The sequence below is a fragment of the Colossoma macropomum genome, unplaced genomic scaffold (assembly GCF_904425465.1).
Source record: "Colossoma macropomum unplaced genomic scaffold, Colossoma_macropomum, whole genome shotgun sequence".
Classification (NCBI taxonomy): domain Eukaryota; kingdom Metazoa; phylum Chordata; class Actinopteri; order Characiformes; family Serrasalmidae; genus Colossoma; species Colossoma macropomum.
In genome coordinates this window covers 29,932,798-29,956,509 of record NW_023494795.1, presented here as the reverse complement: position 1 = coordinate 29,956,509, position 23,712 = coordinate 29,932,798, and the positions used below count along the sequence as shown (strand labels likewise).

Below are 23,712 nucleotides of genomic sequence, written 5' to 3'. Positions count from 1 at the left end.
TAGTAGATCTAATGCTGTGCTAAACCTGTGCAGCTCAGCTTACTATGTCTTTCTCCCCTGCACTATTGAACAAAGAGGAAAATGTGGACATATTGGTCTTTTTTTGCCTTCTAATCTGAACGTGACTGACAAACTGGTGCATGGAAAAAGGTTTGGTAAACTCTTAAAAAGATGGTTCTTTAAGGGTTTTTAGTAAAGGTAATGGTTCTATTTAGAGCCATGATTCTACACAGAACCCTGTCATGCTTAAATGGTTCTTTGCATTGTGAAAATGTTCTTCAGACTGATGAAGAATGTTGTATATATGGTTCTGTATAGAAGCAAAAAGTTTCTGCTATGGTATACAAGCTTGACATTGTAAACAATAGCAGAAGCCTTTTTGGTGCTATATAGAACCATTTTAATAAGGTTCTATACAGAACCATATGCAAAACATTCTCCATCAATCTGAAGAACCATTTCACCCTGCAAATAACCATTAAAGCACGAAATGGTTCTGTATAGAACTCGGGGTCCTAAATAACCATTCCCTTTACTTAATAACCCCTGAATAACCATCTTGAGCGAATCATAAAGTGAAAAATGTTGGAAGTGGAGATCCCCCTCCTTCGCCTCGCCACCGCCGCACACCTCCACAGCCCCAGCAGCAGCAACAGCAGCAGCAGCAGCTCAACCAGCTCCAGCGTCGGCATCGCGACGGCCAGAACACCGCGGACAGGCGGCAGCAGCCCGCACTGTGTGACTTTACCAGGCACCATGGTGGTGGGAAAGAGGAGATTTTCGCTAGCCTGGTCGATCGCCATCAGCAATCGTTGAGTAAAAGTGAAGAGGAGGAGGACCGACCGTGCAAAACGGCGGATCGCATGGGAAGCAGGTACGAGCAGGAGCACGTCGACTTTGGACTAGCGACTGGCGGCAGCGGCAGCAGCAGCAGCGGCGGTGGAGGTGGTGAGCCGTCCCAAAGTGGGAACAGCTCGGTTTTCGAGTTTAATAATTATTATGGGAATGGAAGAGGAGGGCCTTGCTTTGATCAACATGGCGGACAACAAAGCCCTGCTCCTCCGGCTATGATGCATTCGACCCAGAACAACATGGATCAAATGCAAAACTCTCACGAAGAGTACCACAACAACCCCTACAACCACTACCCCAACTACCGAGCCGGTTACGGTGGCACCGGCTACGGTATGATGAGCCCATCGCGGCAGGGAAACATGATGGGCCCGGGGAGCAACTCAGCCTCAGCCGCCTCAGCTCCTGCCACGGCTCACGGTAAGCCAGCCGCGTCCCCCGGCGGTGCTGGCAGTGTCGGAGTGTTTCAGAGGTTCCCAGGGCAAAACCAACAGCATCCCTCGGGTGCCACTCCAACTTTAAACCAGCTTCTGACCTCTCCCAGCCCGATGATGAGAGGTTATGGCAGTGGCTACCAAGACTACAGTAATCCCAGCGCTCAACAACAACAAGCAGGCATGGGGCTCAGCAAAGACCTGAGCTCCCAGTACAGCTCGGCGAGCCACGGCTGGGGAGGACAACAAAGAAATCACCCCGCAATGAGTCCGGGAAACAACGGACAAGGAGGAAACAGACCCCAGGTGTGTTCATTTGCGTACGTTTTTAAAACCCATCACTAGGTTGTCAGTCTTTCTGCTAACTTACCTAGCTGGTCAGCTAACCAGTGGCCTGTTGCTAGTCTGCTAACGTCAATTGGTATGGAAACGCCAGTTAACCAGGCTATTATTATATTTTTTCGATGGCCGAAAAACAAAAATCCCATTGTCAGTGCTCAGAACGAGCCCAGTTTCACTGAAAAACAAAACTCCCAAGTACTTGTTGTTAATTAGTACTCGCCCGTTGTCTGTGCGGACAGACAGAACTTGTCAAGTTCTGGCCAAGGTGACTTAGCCAGCTAAGCTAACCTAGCTAACGTTAGCTGGCTAGGTTTATTTTTGTTGAATTGTTTAAACAGCACCAAAAAAAGAAGAAATAGGTAGAGACGATGAGGAGATGGGGAAAATGCGTCAAAGTGTGGGATAATCTGTATTTTCTTCTAACATGAATGCGGTAACTTGGCTAACTATAGCTAGCAGCAACACGTCATTCATTCTCGCTGAACCTGACGGCTGCGTTTAGCTGTTACCGCGTTATGCTTCGCGTTAATGCAAAACACACGTTTACGGTCTGCAGAAACACAGTGTGGAAATGTTAAAAACAACAACAACGGGGACCTAAATCAGCTGCTGTAATTATACAGCAAGCAGTAAACCTTAAACGATGCGATGGAACCTTCTAGCGCAAGACTGGCTAACGGTTAGTTTTATAGCAGACAGCTATTACCATTTTTTTAAAGATGAACTCAAATGTTAGCTTTAGCTAGTAAGTCGCCGTATTTATTTGTAAAAATGTTTAGAGACTTAATTTTATTTTTTAAACAAACGGGATGAATTAACTTACATTAAATACTTAATCGTGTTCAGCGCTAAACAACTGTATGTCGCTACCTAGCTAACCATACATGCTAATGTTTCTGTTAAGTTATATTTGTTAGCGGTATCATGGCTACGTGAGCGTCAAAGCTAATGCTAAAACTAGCCTAGCTGCAATTGCTAGCTCTAACTTGGGTTGATTTTCGGACAAATTACAGAACCTGACGCAAAATATCCCCAACAAGCTTCCCCCCCTTTCTTTGAATCATTTTAACAGTTATGGTCAAACATCACAAGTTGCAGTATTGCACGAATACAGGAAGAACTGTGAATGTGTTTTCAGGAAAATGGAAAATCTCTTCTTGTGCTGTGATGAAATCTCAGCCAGACAGATACAGTGTTTCGCAAGTAAGTTAGTGCTGTGTTTTTCTTTTTTGGTTCATGGAGGCGACCTCAGTCCAATAGTATGAAAAAAAAAAAACAGAATTTAGGGAAGTTCAGATCTGCTTTACACTTTCAATTTGGATGTCAGTTGGATTGACTGTTGAATCTCACTTAAAAAAAGATGGTTCTTCAAGGGTTCTTTAGTAAAGACAGTTCTTCTATATATAAGCATTTGCATGCTTAAATGGGTCTTTGCATGGTTGAATGGTTCTTCAGATTGATGGAGAATGTGCTGTACGTGCTTCTATGTAGCATGAAAAAAGATTCTTCTATTGTATACAAGCTTGACACTGTAAGAGTAGAAGAACCATTTTTGGTGCTATACAGAATCATATTACAACACTTTCTCCATTAATCTGAAGAAGCATTTCATCATGCAGAGAACCATTTAAGCATGCAGATGGTTCTTTGAGTGTTCATGATTCTATATAGAACTGTTGTCTTTACTAAGAACCATCTTTTTAAAGAGTGTTGCTATGTTATGCTGTGTTGGGCTCTTTTCTCTTTGGAGAGCGTGTTTAGAGGTGTTTGCAGGTGCACAACAGTTACTTAATATTGTGATAATTAGGTTTCTCCTCTGTTACATCTGGACTTTGAGAGGTAAACAACCTTATCAAGATGTGGCTGAATACATGAATTTATCACTTGCCAGTTTTTGTTTATTGATAACTAATAGTTGTAAATACTGTTTTTTCCACTTTGTCATTTTAATAAGGGCTTCATTTTTCTGTGTAGTTCAGCAGTTTCTCCTCTAGATTAGTTTTCTTGTGTGATGTGATGCTTTCTGGCAGTGAGCCCTCTCCGGTGGCACCTCTGTGGATGAGTAGCCCTGACCTTCACACATGCAGATTAGCCATGTGCTCACTAGGTGTTATTGCCAGCTATCTCAGCAGGAAATGTATGGAGCGTTTGTGCTCCTGCGCCCTGGTTTATTCCCAGGGCCTGTCCAGTCCGGGCCTGACTGAAGGAGGTGCCAAGAGACTGGAAAGCACTTGCACACGTCAGTCATTCTTGTGCTGGTGCGTCAGAAAAAATGTCAGCAAGAGAGCGAACGCTTACATGTGTTTGTTGTTTTTAAAGATGTGGAATGGATTGTTTTTTGGGTAGTGTTGTGTTATTTGGTCTGTTTTCAAAAAGGTCGGCAATGTAGCAAAAATATACCGTCACCATAGCTCAGTAGGTTTTTACTTTAATGTTTAGCACACTGCACTGAACTAAATCCAGTTAAACAGGACTAATTATGCTCTTTTTGTAATGGTCAGTGTTCTTGACATGCTGACGACATCCACAATATTCTCTGAACCGCATTTTGTGATGCCATTTATCACAATAACAATATTCATCATTGTCCTATTGCCCACTCCTAAATATTTGTGATATTAATTATGCACCAATCATGGATTTTCATGCTGATTCCATCTATTTTTTTTTATAGGACAGTCGACTGATGGCTGATTTTTGGCTGTTTTTAGCCTTTTATTGTTTGTTGTGGGCTAAATGAACTCAAGGTTACAATGATTTGCCCTTGAAATTGTAGGAAACCTTTCAGTCACTCTTGTGTTTTTGATTTGATGACTTTAGTATTATGTTAAAAAAAGAAAAACTAGGTACACCTTATTGTTATTGTTGTAAGCAGTAATGCAGTTTAATGACAAGTTAATTAATAGTTCTAATGATTGAGTCTAATTGCGGTTACTCCTGTATTAATAAAAGTTCCTAAGTGGTTCTTGGCTTTGGCCTACAGTTCTAGGATGAACCTTCAGTTTGTCCAGAGTGGGCTGGACAGTTTGATGATTTTTATTGTTATCATGACAAATTATGTCACGCTATGCTTTTCTGAGCTCATGGTAGGGATGCAATGATGATACAAAACCAATTATTAGATTTTTTGATCCGATCGGGTGGTGTCTCAATGCAATATTTTTCTCGATACAGTAAAAATAATGAATGCTTGAATGTGTGCCTTGTGGTCATTTGTTAAACTTTTTTTTGATTTTCTGCATAACATGGTTTGATCTGGTTTGATCTGAAATATCTGAAATATGCCATTGCAGAGAAACTTATCCAAACTTGAAACTTGAAAGCAGGGGTCACAGCATCTACATCATGAATATAAACATCTTGTTTATTTTTATTTACTATCCAAAAGTAGTGAGTTTTTATATGTGATGTTGATGATAGTAAAATACTGATAAATCTGTTATATGTTTCCTGAATAAAGCAGCATATCCATATTGATTTCTTCTTATATGTTCTGAGAGGGAGCTCTAGAGACATTAAACTCTTCAAACTTTGTTTACAGCTTAACCATTTAATTATGCAGAAATTTTGCAAAAAAGGTGGAATTCTCCTCTAATGTGAATATTTTAGTGTTTGAACACTGTGTTAGTGTATTCACAGCTTACGTGCTTGCACCATAAGAGCATGAGGTCAAAATTTCAGATTAGAGGTCAAGATTCAGTTCAGTTTTTACTATTTTGTATATTTTTGTCAAAGTTTCTCGATTCTTTGTTATATACTACACATTGGTTTAGCTTAGCAAACGAAGCTGCTTAAATAGAAAGTTTTCAGTGCCTGCTGTGTAGCCCTCTGACAAAACAAACCCCCAAAATTACAATCCCTAAAATTTATAGTTGATTAAAAAAAGCCCAGTCATTTGAGGTGGGTTCCCCACCCCTCTGCCCCCCCACTTTACTGTGATAGGATGAGCAGAGAAGCCTAGTTTTGGTCACAGACAGTGGTATCTATGAAAGGCAGTAAATGAGGGACACTCGAAAGAGACAGAGGGGCGCATCAGTCATACGTTTTTAAATTTTGATACAGAGGTTCATATTCGATTTTTCAATCTGTGTCAAAATTGTTACAACTTCGTAATGTAGATATCATCATTACTTAAAAAACAAGGGTCAACTGCATGTTTCAGTAGAGATCATAATTTGTCCTGTTCAATTGGTTTTAGTGCAGCTCAGAATGTAAAATGTTGAGTAAATATTATCAGATTCAAAGGTTTTGATTGTAGTTTTTAAGCGTGGCGCTACTGCTCCTACTTCTTTGGATCAAACTTGATGCGGAATGCATCGTGATGCATATGGTATTGTCAGAATGTCTTATTGTGTTTTATTTGTGGCATATCATCCACCTCTAGTGTACATGTTTGCTTTATGTCGTTCTTTGAAGTTTAAAATTGTTCACATTTGCACATCTCATTTAGTGGTTCTTTAAAAACATCCGTTGAGAGGTTCTTTAAGGGACCCTTTTTGCCACATTTATGCGCAGACTTTCAAAAATACTTGATGCGTTTTTTTCAAAGTTGGTTTGGTTTAGTGTGGTAAGAGGAGTCTGATTCAGAAGAGCTGTAGCCTGTCGTAGTCTGAGCAAGTGCGAGTGTCCCTGTGTGAGTGTTTATGTGCGAGAGAGGGCGAGAGAGATAGACAGAGACAGAAGGAGAGGGAGTGAGTGAAAATTGCAGTGTGCCAGGCCATGGTTGCTGACACTTAAACTGCTCGTTTAAAGTGCCCTCACAGGCGTTCTCGATTGCACACATTTTCTGTAAGTGCTGCTTCAATTGCCCTGAATTTGGCAGTGATATGAGAAGATTAGTTTGGATAGCTCTCACTCTCTCTTTTTTTTTTTTGGCGAAGCCAGCTCACTTGAGACTAAACCTGACTCTCCCTGTCAGCGGATGATGGCACACTGCCCTGAATTTCTGCACTCGCCAGCCGTCGAGTCTAAAGATTACTATCGTCAGCTCAGCAAGGTCAAGAGCACTAAAATGTGTGTTTTATTGAATTTGGTCATAATTTTCATTTTCATTTTCAGGTTCAGTACAATTTTCTCAGATGTTAGCAAGGTCCAGAAATAGTGAAAATATGTTTCTCTAGCAAACTAACCTAGTGCACCTGTATGCTTGTATGCACCATTACCATTGTTTTGTTTTTAATTTTGGTTTAATTTATTTTTTTGTACTGTGTGCTCATTGTCCACTACAGGGTGTATCTTGTACACATTGTATCTACTGTCCTTGTCTTAACGTCTGTAAACTAGAGAAGTAGCCTGAACATGTTTCGCTACGCTGTATGCTCAGTCCTCATCAGCATTTGTCAGTGGTGTACCATTTAGCTGTAGCATTATCTTAGTAGCTCATCTAAAGCAGCCTCTGTTAATCTGTGTTTGAATAATAGTATGAAAAAAATAATTTTAGTCTCACCAGTAATAGTGAAAGTGAGCCTAAAACCCTGCACTAATTTTGTCGGGTTTTTTTTTCCTTTTTTCTGCCGCTTTTTCCTTCTCTGTGGTTAACTGGATGTCTGTACATTTAATTACAGTTATACAAATATTAAAATGAGTCAAAATGCACATTGCTACAAGTACAACTGGGCAGTATGGCAATATTTATTGTTATGAAAACTTACATCATAATATATCACAATATGCTTTGCTGAGCATATTGTCATATTTTTTGGGTATCGTCAGTACTTAAAGAAATCACTTCTCAACTGCATGTTTGATTAAAAGTGATCCTGTGTAGTTGGATTTAGTTCAGAACAGTGTGTAAAATGTGGAATATTTGTAATTACATTCATAGTTTTTGATGGTATTTTTAAATGTGCCACTACTTTGTCTGTTCTAACTTAAATATTGTGACACACAAAAAAAGATGATTTTTCTATATTGTCCACTTCTACCTACAAGATTCATTTTGGTTTTTGGATATTTGTGTAAATGTCTTTTATTAAGTGTTAATTAAATACTTCACAGATTGGTTTAGCTCAGAAAAATACTTATTCTATTTTGAAACAAAACACATAAAAAGTGGCATATCCTGTGCAAAATAGTGATCTTTTGAGATGGTCTTATAACCAACTTGAAAAAGAATAGATAGGATGCACCTAGACACCTAGTTTTGATCATTAACTAGGCTTCTTTTCACAAAAGATGTTAAATAAGTCACGCTCAGAAGAGAGTGAGGAGCGTATAGGCACTACAGTTTGCAGAGTTTTATGTATAAATCCCTGCAACTCCCTCCCAACAGGTGGTACCTATGGACGCCATGTCTATGAAGCGTTCTCAGCTCTACGGGATGGGTAACAGTCCTTATTCTCAGCAGCAGCAGCAGCAGCAGCAGCCAGGCGGCGGTTATTCAAGCCAGCCATATGGAGCACCTGCACCGCACCGATACCCAGTGGGAATGCAGGGGCGTGGCCAAGTCGCCATGGGAGGGATGCAGTACCCTCAACAACAGGTATTACCAATTGAGTGTAACACGGCATTTTGATACTGTTTCCACAGATTTTTTTTTTAATTCCTGCATGTAATTTAGTTACTGAGAAATAAAGTAATTCAGAGTGGTTTAAGAAAATTTTAGCCTTTTTCTACAAAAGATTATTTTTATGTTTGATGTTGATATTTGTAAAATTGATGTAAATCTGAAAAAATACGTTTTCCTTGTAGAATGTTTTGCATTACAACGCCCTGCGTGTTCCTCTTTGCACTGCATGTGTCAAATTATTTTTTTAGCATCAAAACAATGTCGCAGGCATCAGTCACCGTATTCATAACCATTTCATGTAAAAACTTTCTGTGAGGGTGCTTTTAGAGGTATTAAACTGTTCAGACGTCTGGTTCCAATCACCACTGCTGTGAGCAATTCAGGTGCATTTCACATAAAACCACTCTGGATGACTTTGCTTACATGTGAACAGTGCACTTATGTACTTAACAATATAGTGATTTATATATGACTTACTGTATTTGATGGTTCTGTATTGATAGATTTGAATTGGCACTTCTGTCTTTTTTTGTTGAATATCAGTGGTGCAGATTCTGTGTAATCAAGATGTAATCAATTGCATAACTGTGTGATGAGATTAGTGTAATAATATGTCTAATTACACAGTTAAGCAATTGATTACATGTATTATTACACAAATAGTGTAGCAAAAACAACAGTAATAACTCTGGACTTCTAAGGGTTAAGCGTGATGTTATTAGAATCAGAAACCAGATGAACCTGTTTATAACGGTTGGATGTTGCTGAGGGCTTTTATCGTTATATGGTGAGAGTGCATGTGTGTGTGTTGGGGGTGGGGTGGTAAAATATTGAAGGCTGAAGATCTGTGGTGGCTCTTGGTGTTTTTCTGATGTGCTCAATCTGATATCTGCCAAACAGGTTGGGCTAGGCTAGGCTGGGCTAGGCTGTCCTATTCTGGATTCATAGTCTGTTGCTATATTTAGTCTGGCCTGGCTGTTTGGAGTGTGTTGCCGTTCTGAAGACTGACTGGCTCGCGCACACACGGCCCTAGACTGCTGAGGGGGGGGCAGGCAGACGTCATGCCTGTACAAAAAGCTGTAGGTGGTACATTGTACATTTTGGCTTTGGGTCTCAGAAGAAACACTGTCATGTCACTGTTGTCGTACAATTGTATCAGGTGAAATGGCCTCAGATGGTAAAGTTCACGTGACATTCACATTCCCGTTCTTTCCTACTAGATCAACTACAGTTCTGTGGCCACAGTTGTGTGGTAGAAATAGTGTTAACAATAAACACAAACAACAGCAACAAAAAAGAAGGAGCCTCAAGTTTTGATCAGCCTTTTTCTCTGCATTCAGCTTTATGTGTAGGCTCAAAGATGGTGACTGTTATCTCAGGCTTGAGTGATTCGCGTGAGGATTGGTTTGGCAAATTAATAAGCTGCACCATTTCTAGTGCCACCATGTTCTGGCACAGTACGCTTGGTTCCCCAGCAAGAAAGGTTAGCAAATCCAGTACGGCTCCCTTGGCAGTGACAACACGCATGAGTACAGATTTATAAGCATACTGTTCTGTACTGCGCCGTTTTGTGTAAGAACATCCACTGAAACACTCACCTGAAGCTTTGGTTGGTCAAGATGCTCACAACATGCAGTAAAAACACTGATTGACTAGAGAGCTCATTTGCATATTGCAGCCTTCTGCGATAATCAAAATCGAAAGGCTAATAGTTAACAAATGTTGTTTGTTAACTATGTGTTTCTGCTGCCATTAAATATCTGCCTGGCTTGGATAAAATATCGACATTAGAATATAACTGACATGCAAATGTTTGCATCCCATTGTTCATATTTTCATGTGATGTGCACTCAGTTTTGGGGGGCAAAATAAAATCATATTTTCAAACATAAAGATGGGACAAAATTTATATGACAAGTCTGACGAGGAGCTGATCATGGATACAGTGGTGTAATAAATAGTGGCGTGTAGCAGCTGTGAGGTTGGCTTGTTCCAGAGGAGAATCGTCTAGCTCTAGTCTTGTAGGGTTGGTATTCCCAGACTGGGATTAAGCCTAGTTCTGGACTACACAGCATTCTGAAAGGAGATTCTATAGTCCATGACTAGGTTTAATACTAGTATACAGTAGATATGCAAGTTTCTAAAGCATTCTTCAAGCCCTAATAACAAAAAACAGGTCCATTTGGGCTTTCTAATAGACTTGACTTTCCAAACAGTATTTAGTGTTTATTTGGGGAACTATTAAAGGGCTAATCACTTTTGTTGAAATGAGAGTTTGAAGTAAAATGTAAATACAGAGTTTCAAAGCAAACCATTCACTTCCCAGTCTATACAGTCCATATATGGAAACCATGCTGCAAAAACAGCCTGTTTTAACGTCATTGTCTCTGTGATGTCACAACCAACCAACCAAATATATGTGCACCCCCTATTTAGCCTACCACAGCTTAGACCCGCCTACTCAAATTGTAGTTATAGGCAGTCTTTGATGGGACAGTGCTTTTTGAATGGGACACAAACAGGATAGCCAATCAGAACAGAGTTCATTTATGTTATTTTAGTCTTAAAAGTACAGGAACAAAAACAGACTGTTTAATTCTAAGGGACAGAAAAGAAAAATTGGAAAATTGTTATGTAAAAATGAATTATGACCATCATTGGTGCATAACACCACACAAATGTTGTAAGTGGACCTCAAGGGGAAAAATAAAATACAAAAGAAATGGAAGTAGGAAATGGGCTCTTTAACTTGAAATGGAAAACATGTTGTGCAGCCTTAATGCACACATAAATTTTACAATTTGTGTTTAACAACATTCAAATCTATTAAGCTGACACAATTCAGAGGGACATAGCACATGGACAGGTTCATACTCTGTCCTGAATGTTGTCTGTTCTCTCCGCTGCCTTCCAGACCCAATTCTGTTGCTTTGTGATAAGATGACCTGAAACACTGCCTGCCAGGCGATGGCCTCATCGAGTTTCCAAGTGTTGTTCCCTCTGGTCATGGCTGAAAGATCAAAATCAGCACAAAGCATTCTCTGCCTGTGGTGTGAAGGAATGGAAAAAGACACACTGACCAAAGTCCACATCATCACTCAGCAGTCATCGCATAATTAGATCGTTGCAGGCTGGAGAGTTTGTGTAATCTTTAACCTCGGGGAGGGTAGTGTGTCAGCGATGCTGTTATTCTCGCTCTTATTGGGCCAGTAATGGTTTTTATCTTCCGGGGCCACTACAACTTCACCTGAAATTGGCCGCTTTGACTGATCAGTTGCCAAGAAAACCCTTTTGTATTTGCATTGAAAGTGTTGGAGAGTTTGCGGTTCACATAAGACGGCTCAGACATAGGGACAGACTGATGTAGACCACGATACTGATTAACCATATCACACTGATACCAATAAATGATCATTTTTGACTAAAACTTCATGGCTTTTTTGGATATAAATGATGATGCTTGGTTGAATAATTAAAAATTTTTAAATGGATTTTTTTGGTAACATTTTCCAATTTAAGCAACCAAATTCTCATTGCTGCAACACAGTATGATTTGCAGGTAAATTATATTTTTATTGTATTCTACTTGACTTTAGAATTTAAACATAAAATGAAAAAAATAAATTATATTAGCTTATGTTATCAGTTGTCAGAATTTTTATCCCCTTGAAATTGGTATTGGCTATAAAATACTTTAACAGTCAGGGCCTAATGTGAAGTAAGTGTAAAACAGGTTAAACCTGTATGAGTCATTGATTAATTTTACCAAGCCATGACATCACTCAAAATAGTATCTATAATAATAATTACAATTTTAGTCATACTAATATATAGGCCGATGAAATATTTTGCAAAAGGAAAGCCTTGCTGGAAGCCTTGCCTGAAGTGTCTTGAATGTCAGGGGGTTTCATTGTTATGAGAAATGCAGTGAAGGCTCCTCACTCTCTCCGGGTTTGTGGAGAATGTCTATATGTGGATGAGAAGCAGCCGGCTGAGGTGTGTTGACGGCTTGGACAGCGTCCACATGTGTCCTGTCACAACACTATCAAAACACAGCACTCATCAGTCCCCTGTGGAGCTCCGACTAACCTGCCTGACCACTGGTCATCTCCACACCCTTAGCACACTGTCTATATCTCTGTGTATCCTCTGAGCTGTCCTATACAGGATGCTGCTTGAACTGGACCTTATGAGGCCAAAATTACAGATTTTTCATGACCTTTTATGCAATTACCTTATATTACCTTATATCATATTTTAGGGCTGCAAAATGATTCAGATAATTAGTTGCAACCAACCAAACGATTCAAATAATTGTTGCAACCAGTAGCATCTTTTTGGGTAGTTAATCACAATTAATCACACTTGTCTTATTTGCTCCAATTTGTCCCAAAGTTTGGACATTGTACATTCTTTTTTAGAACATTTGATGCTGTTTTTGAAATAAACTAGACTTATGAGGCTAGTGCTGTTCTAAGTACGTATATTTGACATTTCAGTGAGAATGTATTGCGGTCATTAGACTAAATTAGGTACCGGTTAATTAAAATTATAAATGCAAGTTTATAGTTATTCACATAATAGAGTAGGACTAAAAATAAGACAAAAAGAATTGCATGAGAGTTGTCTGAGAATGAATCAGTCAGGTTAAATATGGTAGAGGTGAATTTTGAGGCAATAAATAATGTAGTCATACATTCAGAGATTCTTTTCTGTTATAGAGTGCTGACATTCTGTAAAGTGAAAATTTTAAACTTTTTGGCAGATGATGAACTGTTCCTGTCTGGTGGCCAAAATAGTGACCTCTGCTGTTGACAGGCCTGCTGGATTATTATTGTGCGCGCAGCTGAGAATAATCTGACAGACTGTCTTCTGCACTCGCTACAGTTCAGACGAGAGGGCGAGGATTTCATGCTGGAACAGCTTATTGTAGAGCGGACTGAATGTAACCAGCGTATGTGGTCCTCAAGTCATCAGTAGAAATGGAAAAAAATACAATGAAGATTGCTTTGAATGATGAATTTGAAGTTTCATATTTTTTCCATAGTAGTGAAGGTTAAATGCCTTACGGAGCATTTCCTTCCATTGAGAAAAGCTGTTTGTGAGTCAAGTTTTCTTTCTAGCTCTGAAGCTTGTTTCTGTGTCCTGGCATTCAGCACGTTCATATTATCAGTGCACATCTAAATGGGCTTGCCGATTAAGAGTTACCATGGTAACAGACTCCTGTATTCATAAAACCGATTATACACAGTTTGTTTTTTATCTATTGCGAACCTTACTATTGTAAACTATTTGCACAGGACTCATAAACTTGAAACCGTAGAAAGTTGGGAACAGCAGAAACACAGTACTAGTCATAAGCAGGGCTGCGAAGTCAGGGTTAACCGTACAGCAGGGTGCGACATTTGGAGCCTACACTAATAACCACGCTACAAGAAGTGGAAAAAAAAATGTTAGGACAAACATGTACATGCTTGTAAACATCTTTATGCATTTCCTGTACATCTTATCTTGCAAAATTCAGACCAAACCAAACCTGACTAAACCCATGCAGCCCTGCGTTGCTCAGTTTTGCTGGAGCAGAAGTAGGGCTTGAAAGATTAATTGTCCTTATCAGAATCACAATTTGAAACATAGTCTTTGTTTTCAAGTCACAAATCAAGAGCTGCAATGTTGTTCATAGCGTACATTATCAACAAGGAGCTATTGAACTGCCCCATGAACAGTTCTGTTTACTAAGCTCACTACATCCTTTGTTCAAACCTCAAAACAGAGAAAATGGATATGCTAATGGCTTACATAAAACATCTGAGGAGGGATTATGCTGTAGGGCTGTTTTTCAGGGGTAGGCCTAGGCCCAGGCCCATTAGTTCCAGTGAAGGGAAATCGTAATGTTTCAACATACCAAGACATTTTGGTCAATTGTATGCTTTCAACTTTGTGGGAACAATTTGGGGGGAAGACCCTTTTCTGTTCCAGCATGACTGACCCCCAGTGCACAAAGCAAGGTCCATAAAGGCATGGCTAGCTGAGTTTGGTGTGGAAGAACTTGACTGGCCTGCACAAAGTTCTGACCTCAACCCCATCAAACACCTTTAGGATGAACTAGAACAGAGATTGAGAACCAAGTCCTCTATTCCAACATCAGTGTCTGACCTCCCATGCCCTTTGGATGAATGGGCAGAAATTCCCACAGACACTCTCCAAAGTCTTGTAGAAAGCTTCCCAGAAGAGTGGAAGCTGTTATAGCTGCAAAGGGGGACCAACTTCATATTAATGTCTATGGATTTAGAATGGGATGTCATAAAAGCTCCTGTGGGTATAAGGTTTCCCAATACTTTTGTCCATATAGTGTGTATATCCATGTGTGTGTAAATGTTTTTATATATATGTGTGTATATTCACACACACATACACACACAATGTTCCAAATTTTTATGCAAGTGACAAGTTTACGATTTAAGCTTCAGCACATCAGTTGTTGACAGTTTTTAAAATGTAAATTTAAATTTACAGCTTTGATTGTATCCTTCAGACATTTAAAACATAGCTTAAGATGTTTTATGCAAGCAGGCACTGGACCTTAATTTATTATATTTTAATCCCTGTTTAAAATCGCAGTTGCAGTTCTAGGAAGAACGCAGAACGCTCCAACAACAAGCAACTCATTTTTAAGCCTGTTTCTACAGCCATGTGAAATCATTTTGGAGCTCCATCACTCTAGAGAACACAGTTAAACTGCTCCACAGCCCAATGCTGGGGGCTTTATACCTTTCTAGTTGATGCTTGGCATTGGGCCTGCTGATCTTAAGCTTATGTGCGGCTGCTTCAGAGTGTCCCAATCTGTTGGCTTTTCTACAGAGATTATACAAACTGTAAGTGCGCAGTTGAACACCTGTGTCAGCAGTGGGTGCACCTTAACCTAGCTGAGCTCATTAATTAGAAGAGGTGTCTGGATACTTTTGGATATGTATGAAGGTCAAACATGCTAAATATTCATTTAAACTCTGTCTGTTTGTGTTAATGGTAGTTAAAAGGTGCTGACACATCAGTGAGTTCATTAGAGATGGGAATAGCTGGGGGGTGGGGCTGCACTGTCATCATTGTGACTGTTTTTTGTTTTCTATTTGGCCTCAATGATGAATGCAAATGAGTCCAGATGAGGCGAAGTGGGCGTGCCAATACCAGCTGTTCTGCTGTAAACCTGTTACATAACACAACTTGCACTGAATTTGGAGGCGGGAGGGGGTTGGGGGCCTTGCTAGATTACGATGTCAGCAACGCACCCTTGAAACCCCCCCCTCACTCCCACTCATAACTCATCATGGGCTCTCATGCTGGGAGCAGGCTGTGTAAGGTGCAGCGCTATCAGTCTTGATTTTGGGTTTTGGATTCTGGCCCATGTGTTGAAGCTCCTGATTAAGTGATGAGGGATCAGCGCTGGTAGCAGCGTTCCCGACAGATGGCTCTTTCTGCCTTGATTCCTTCATTGAGATGAGCTGCCGTCAGTCCTGGGGGCAGTAACACCACATGGTTTAGTGTCTTCCCTGCTTCAGCACAGCTGATTCATTTCATCACTTAATTATTTTATATTAGCAGGTAATACACCGAACTGCGCCCTTTGATTTTGAGATCCCTGCATGAGGCAGACAGACACCGTTCACTTAAAGGACCCATATCCTACTTTTTCCCTTTCCTTGAGGGTCACTCACATCTGTGTGGTTTTATGTACTAAAAACAGTCATTGTTAATTTTTGCATGACAATTTTCTAACCTTTCTTTATCCCTTAAAATTAAGTAGGCTGATGTTGTTACTGTACCTTTAAATGGCCTAGGTCAGGGGTCAGCAACCCAAATGTTAAGAAGAGCCATTTTGTCCTTTCAGTAAAAATCAAACCACCTACGGAGCCACAACATGTGTCCATTTTGCCATCTTGGCTGTAAATACGTCTCAGTATGTGGTAATCTGCTAGTATAGGATAAAAAAATAATATAAACGAAAATGCAGACTTACTTTGCTCTGCTTTAAGCTTTAGCTCAGCTGTAGCCTCTTTTCTCGCATCTCCGGCAGGAAACTTTTTCACAAAAATAGAATATTTACTTGTAAAATGTCTCTTAATGTTCGACTTTTACGATGCTGAAGTCAGCTTGTCATTCACCAGGTTCTTGTTCGAATTTTTCCGTTCCACCTTAAATTTAACATGGAGCGGGAAAATTCGACTTCAGCTTCGCAACTTTTTAGTGTTTGATAGTTTCTCATTGCATATTAATCATGTAAGGAAACCAGATGGAGTGCAAATAAAAGTCCATTCGTGAACAAATTATTGATGTTCATCTTAAGTTTTTCTCTTTGCCTTGTCATTAGCTATTAGCTAGGCTAAATCGTTGTCTGCATTGCTATAGTTACCGACAGCCTGCCCGCCAGTTTTAAGGGTTATGGGTTGGTGAATTAGCAGCTATACATTAACTCCATCGTTTAAGACCATTTGTTACAACTGTTAGAACGATCAGCAGAGCTTTATTTTACTGCAAAGGAGGATTATTTTATTTTCACCTAAAAATCTGATTCTGCTGTGGAGCCGCAACAGGACAGTAAAAGAGCTGCATGCATTAAGGAGCTGCATGCTGTCAACCCCTGGTCTAGGTCCTGATTGACTGAAGGGGTACTGTACTGTGCCTCATTTAAAAAGCAGGGCTGAAACACTCCTTATAACTTCAGTGTAGATGGACGGGACTAAACTGCTGAAGGCTGAATTGGGCGGGTAAATTTTAAGTGACTATAAATGAGCTCCTACAATCAATTACAGTTACACTTCTTAAAAACAAACTGTTTAGTTTTAGCTTGCTATTGTTATTTTTGTTGTTGTTGTTGTTGTTATTATTATTATTATTATTATTATTATTATTATTATTATTATTTTATATTTTTTTATTTTTTATTATTATTCCAAAATGTCCCAGAGGGCTGGTGTCCAGCAAAGTTTTGAGATTTCCCTATAAAAACACACCCTAAAAACCTGCCAGTTAACAGATAAGTGTAATCAGGTGTCTTTGAGTAGGCAAATCGCTAAATTGTGCTGGACACCAGCCCTTCAATCTGCAATAGACTTTCTGATATTGTATTACGTATGAAATGGACAAAAAATGTCATTCATCCCTCCTATCAGTTTGAACGATTTAAGCAACATTGCTCCTTCTTTATCCCCTAACATTGCTATGCAATTTCTCATGTGTCTCTGTTTGATTTTGTCCCTCAGCAGGTGCCGGCTCAGTATGGGCAGCAGAGCCTGGGCGGATACTGCCAGCAGGGACAGCCTCCATACTTCAGCCCTCCGCAGCAGCAGCCTGCCGCCCCCTCTCAGCCCCACTACATGCAATCCCGAGCTCCACCTCAGCAGGTAAGGCTCTTTGCTCCAGTAACTCTCTATACAGCTCATACTAACCCTACCAGTACATGATCTGCCAGAATCCAGCGAATAAAGCATTTATGTTTAGTGGCTTGGTTCGTATATGATGAATTAGCACCTCTGAGGAAAACCTAGGCCTGGACAATATGACAATATGTATCATTATTATGATTACATCATATGTCACAATATGGTTATATGTAGTGGATATCGCCTTTTTGCCAATATGTAATATGAGTTGAAGACCAAGAAAAGGAAGTATGTGTGATTCAGATTGAGATATACATTTATTTTTATTTATTATTATTTTTTTATTTTATCTTCTCTGTTATGGTGATGCTCAGTGGTGATTTTGTGATGTCAGGGGCCGTTATGTAATTTTATTTTATGAATTTTAGATTAAAAATAAGATCTTTTTTAGTTAGAAGTCTCTTTTAAAAGTGAGGAAAATATATAAAAGTTTGTTCTCTCATTGAGAGGGGGGTTGGGGAAGGATGGGGTTAAGACACTTTTCTGTCACACCAAGAATGGCTTCAAGGGCCATAATCTGGGCAGCCTTGCTTTACATTCATTTGGGACTGCTAAGTTGACCGTGTCTGATCTCTAAAAACTAACCTTTTTTAAAACTATTGGTGTTAGTTTTTTGACAATTTAAAATGATATCAGCCTTTCTTTTTAGTTAAACAGAATTAACATACATTTAACACACAAACTTTATGGATGTTTTTGACATACCATTTACATGAACTGTGTAGATTGGTTGTCTTTTTACTCTTTGAAGTGGGAGATGTCAGAGAGAGAGAGAGAGAGAGAGAGAATCCGTCCTCTCCCCTAAACATAGCATAGCAGCAGCTAATAGTCATTTTTTAGCTAACCCACAGATAAGTATTTCATTCTTTATGGGTTAATTAGAACTGTTATAACATTACCAAAACATGAAAAGAGAGACACATTTTATTGTGAAGTTGGTTTCATTTTGCCATATTCATATTTTTCTTCAGTAGCTTTCGAATAGTAGATGAAAAAAGGTACATGTGTATAAATTATTATTGTTAATGCAACCAAGAGAGCAAGCTTTGATTTCAGTTTTCAGTTTTTGTCTGAAATTGATGTAGAACTTGTAGATTTCTGTGAACTGCCTCCACTACTGATTAGTATGTGTCTACAAATTTCATTGTGAGTGGCAATCATTGGGGTCCAAGCACTCTACACTGTTGTGGAGCCAGTAGAACACAAATGATAAATGTCTGCCAAACTTTGATGGAAAATGAAATGAAATTGAGAGATGGAAACAACATTTAGGGGAACTCTTACCTGATTTTTAACAAAAGAGTGGGTCTTTCACATTCTAAAAGCACCCCTCAGTGACCCTTAATGTGTACATACACAGAGTTCAGCCCTTTACTTTTGTTGGCGCTGCGTGTCTGGAAGGCCTGATTCTTCTGGTTTACACGCAGCTCATGTGCCTGATTCTCCTGCAGATGCACATACTGTGGTGAAGGCTGCAGAATTAAACTGACCTTGAGTGGATTTCTCAGGGGTGTGTGTGGACGATATCAATGAGAACACAGTGGCAGCTCAGCTCATATCACTAAGCTTCTGTTTATGCCTCCGATTTTTCATTTTCTCTTAGACGACGGTTAGACTGGCTGAGAAACAGATCCATTTTCTTCCTGCGTGCTTGGACTCCAACTGCTGACAGAAAGGGCGGGGGAGGGGTACAGAGGAGAATAGGCAGAGAGATTTGGAAGGAAGTTGATTTAATTTTTTTATGTTCAGTGCTATACTGCAATAAAATACTTAATTTGATTACAGATCAATTACCTCTAGATTTGGGATTTAATTTGAGATTTTTTCTTTGGGATTTCAGATGTGCAGCCTCATTGTGGGTGGTGCCACACCTCCAAAAGTGATGGGGCAAAACGCGACTAGGGCACTGACTAAGAACTAAAACTTTCATGTCATGCTAATAACGTCTCCATAAATGTATTCATGAAGCTTTTGTGAGTGTATCTTTTTTATTTGGTTCAGTTCGTTTCATACCACAATGTCTAAAGTGGACCAAATTACACATGGGTGTGTTTGTTTATTGGTCAGAAACTTTGCAGGGATTCAGTCACTCTGTTACTCTCGCATTTACCACCATAAAAATAGAAACATATAAGTAGAAAATAGAAAAATAAATGCTTAAAGTCCATTTGTATCATAAAACAAATAATAAACATTTCTGCTTTCAGCTTTTTATACTTGGTTTACCAAATTGAATTTAACCCACCAGGTCACTGATGCTTGGCCAAAAATACATTCTGTAATCCATGTGCCAAAATAAAAACGTATTTCTGGTAATATGTTATTGCTCGTCTGCTGTTATTAACAGCCTCTTGTACTACAGGAACTATATGATGGTCTGTAAATCGTGAAATGTATAAACAAGCAGATTATGTGGAAAGTACAGCGCTAATGTGCACTGAGAAAAGCAGCCTCTGGTGTTGAATTGTCTCATTTTGTGTGGACCATTGTAAAAATGCTTTCCCAACAGCGAACTCAAGCAGGCATCACTGGTCCATGGTTAAATTGTTTGGTTTGAATATGCGTGGAGTTTTTGCATGTCAAATCGGAATGAACTTGAAAATGAAAAAGTTTGATAGGTCTGTACCAAACAAGACAGGGGTGACAGCAACCTTAGTATAGCAAGGCAGCAGTAAGAAATATTAAAAGTGACATTTAGTAAATTTAAAGTGTGTCAGTGCATTATTTTGCACATTGCAGTAAAAAACATTTTTCCAGATTAGTGAGCTGCAGCTCGTGAAGGTTTTCCTATTTGGGAAATGTCCCAACACTGGGTGAAATGGTTTCACTCTCTGTTTGTTTGTGTTGGTTAGCACACTGTGTACTGTAATGTTTGCATCTTTTCTTGGTATAAGCATGAAATATTTTTTTGATTTAGTGTTTCCACTCTTGTCATTGTAAGTCACCAGCTGTTAAAGGACAAGTGGTTAAAGCACCCCAAAGTCATAATTTAAGCCATTTTAAAAAATGCACCTCAGTGCTAGTCATTATGCAGCTATAGCTTAGCTAACAGTGCTGAACCTTTATGTGCAGAGGTTGCTAACCAAGTTCTGCTCTCCTTTCTTTGAAAACGCAAAAGCCGGGCTCTCATCTGCTGTTGAATCAAAGTTGTAGGCCAGGCTCCCTGTCTCTGTTGGTTAGCTGAGTTGGTGATGTGTAATATAGAACTGGCGAGCTGACCTGGCCTTGTGCTTTCATGCTTTGCTATCTTGAGCTGTGCCATGACCAGGACAGCTCGTGAGGAACAGAGTCTTCTTCAGGAAGAGAAATTCTGGACATATGACGGTGACCAAGCAGCACAGTTCTGTGGGCGTATATGAATAAACTCTCCAGCTAAGCCAAGACGCCTTTCCATGAATGATTAGGGACATTGCGTTCACCGAATGAGTTATTATTGTGATCTAGGGGTGTCAGTCTCTTTAGTTCAATTAATATTCTTTAAGGAACAATTTCGTATCATAAAAACTCAAATGTCACTGTGATTTGAATTGATTCAGTGCAGAATTACTTTTAAAAATATACTTGATTTCATATATTTGACTGGAGTATGTATTTACATGACAGTGGAGTATGGACCATAATAACACTACAGTACTTTTTCTTTCTTATTTGGATTTATACTCTTGAAAATAGCACAAGTTTAATTCATGAACTCTTAATCCACCACGATTTTATTTTTTTATTTTTTTTTGAAAAACACTTAATAATACACTTTTTGTAAATATATAGCGTGAACTGTTTTTTGGATCCAAAAAATTAGGGCATGCTTTGTTGAATATAATTTTAATCCATTCAGTTCAGATCAGTTTTGCATCGCTGCTGTGCTGTGTTCTCTATTTTGCACACTTTAGAGCTGTGCATGAAAAGAGGGGAAAAAGACAACAGATATCTTTCATTCTCATGGAGATGTAGATGAAGTTTGATTAATCTGATGAGATGTTAGTCATAAACAGCTTGGATTTCTTGTCAGCACACCCACTCAAACCATGCTCATACAAGTAAACAAATGAAATCACCTGTATGAAAATGACTTGTTTAGTTTCGCATACGAATCTTTATTATAGAACATTAGCAGCAGGAGTTCTGCTGACATTCAACATGCAGTATGTGTGGAACATATATGTAGTGTGTATGGTGTATATATAAACGTTTTGTTTAGGAAGCAATTGTTTGTGCACTGTTTGTTTTTCTTAGAAGCACAATTTCATTTGCACATAAGTAGAAGCCTTTAGATACTGAGAATTCCCTGGTCAAATGACAGGTTTTGTTGATTTTCTAAGTGAAAATAAGTTAATACATCCTCTACAGAAAACACACTGAAATGATATATTTCATGGCAGTTTAACGTATTGGAAAAAAAATGTTAAATTCAGTAAATAAACAGTAACTGTTCATTAAAATGTGCAGAAACATGTTCTGTGCATCGCAGGGGTTCGGCAACCCAAATGTTAAGAAGAGCCATTTTGTCCTTTCAACATAGGTATAGCTGCGTTTCTTGCATCTCCGGCAGGAAATCTTTCTGCAAAAGTGAAATAGTTTCTTGTAAAATGTCTCTCAGTGTTCGATTTTTCCGAGGCTGAAGTCAGTTTCTCATTGCCAGCTGCTTGTTCAAATTACAGCAGAATAGATGGGGTGTAGTTTTTGATGTGCAATCAAGCTGATGTTAGAATGATGGCAACTGTGTTTGTTGTTAAACTGGGCTGTTGTAGTGGCCTGATGATATTATTATTATTATTATTATTATTATTATTATAAAAACAGACAAAGGCTTTGCGTATTTTGCCACAAGCTGAGTTGTGCTATGCAGTTTCTCAGTAGTGTAAGGGATTTTTGACAATGTTCTGTAAAGCTTGTCCAACCTAGCAATGGTTGTGACAGAAGAGCACAGTTCTGTGTGGTGCACGTATAAATCAGTTGTTCTGTGTTTGGTTTAATTCTCTCTTTTTTTCTTCTATTTGAAATCTCTTGTGCACTAAAACCTTTCTTCACCCAGAACCAAAATACCATCACACTTTAATTTAAGCTGTGAGGAATCTCTCTCTCACTCACAAGCCACAGTGAGTTATGCATCATCCAGTCTGGCCGACCTCACAAATGTGAAGTTATGTGAAAGCATGGGACAGCTGACAAAGGAAGCAGTTCTCAGGGGGAGACGCTTTATTGCTCTTCGGTGGTGCTAAGCCACAAGCCAAACTGCAGGCGCAGGTTACAGAACACACAGACAGTTAGATACGAAGATAGAACCAAAAGGTAAAAGTGATCAGTAGGGCTGAAGTGTTACGATATCTAGTCCTGATGTTTTCTTTTGAAAATTGATCCTTATATAAAATCATGTTTTCTTTTATCAGTAATTTTAATATTTATCTTCTGTGAAGTGAAATATGTGAAAAACAGAACATAAAATTTAGCCTGTGCAAAAATGATGGCACAAAGTCTGAGACCACGTTGACAATCTGAGATTTCTTCTATTTAAAGCTGGAAATAAACAACATTTTAAAACAAAGAAACATTGAAGAGTCTTCACTGTTTAAATGTAGGCAATTTTGTGACACTGACCATGATGAACTTTTTGCACAAAAAGGTCAGATGTGTTTTAGTCTTCTCTCTTCCATTGAAGCTCCTGTTCAGACGACTCTCAGGTGGATTTTATCTACTCAGCAGAGGCTTGTGAAGTCCATGCAGCCTGAGTGCACATGACCATTAAAACAAAAGGCAGACAAACCAAATACTAAAATATTCTGAAATGCACATTAAAATGTATGTTTTTATTATTTACTCAAATTGTAGTGCCGATAATGTAATTCTTAGATTTATTAATTTAGAAAAGCATTTTTCAGACCACAGTATATCAGTAGAAAATAAATCAGATTTCTACTTTTTATGTGCAAAAGAAGACTTTTTAATGTGTTCATGTTGGTGTCAGGCTCGCCTTGGTGTTATACTTTTAAAAAAGAAGGTGCCAAAAAGGGTTCTTTAGGAGAAACACTTTTGTCTCCCTAAAGAACATTTGAGTTGTGTTACCTTAATATTACACCCATAGAACATTTTCATCACCTTTATTTGTAAGTGTATTGCCAAAGCTATTATCTGATACCAACAC

At 39.0% G+C, this 23,712-nt stretch overlaps 1 protein-coding gene across 2 annotated transcripts in view; it reads left to right on the top strand.

The window, feature by feature from the left end:
* Positions 1 to 746: 746 nt before the first annotated feature.
* The window catches only part of arid1b (AT rich interactive domain 1B (SWI1-like)), an 89,848-nt gene continuing 66,882 nt past the window's right edge, over positions 747 to 23,712 (top strand). For both annotated transcript variants that reach the window (XM_036582144.1, XM_036582145.1), the window contains exons 1-3: positions 747 to 1,592; positions 7,900 to 8,109; positions 17,394 to 17,534. In XM_036582144.1, coding sequence (XP_036438037.1) covers positions 864 to 1,592; positions 7,900 to 8,109; positions 17,394 to 17,534 — 1,080 coding nt within the window. In that variant the 5' untranslated portion in view covers positions 747 to 863. The remainder of the gene's footprint in view (positions 1,593 to 7,899; positions 8,110 to 17,393; positions 17,535 to 23,712) is intronic.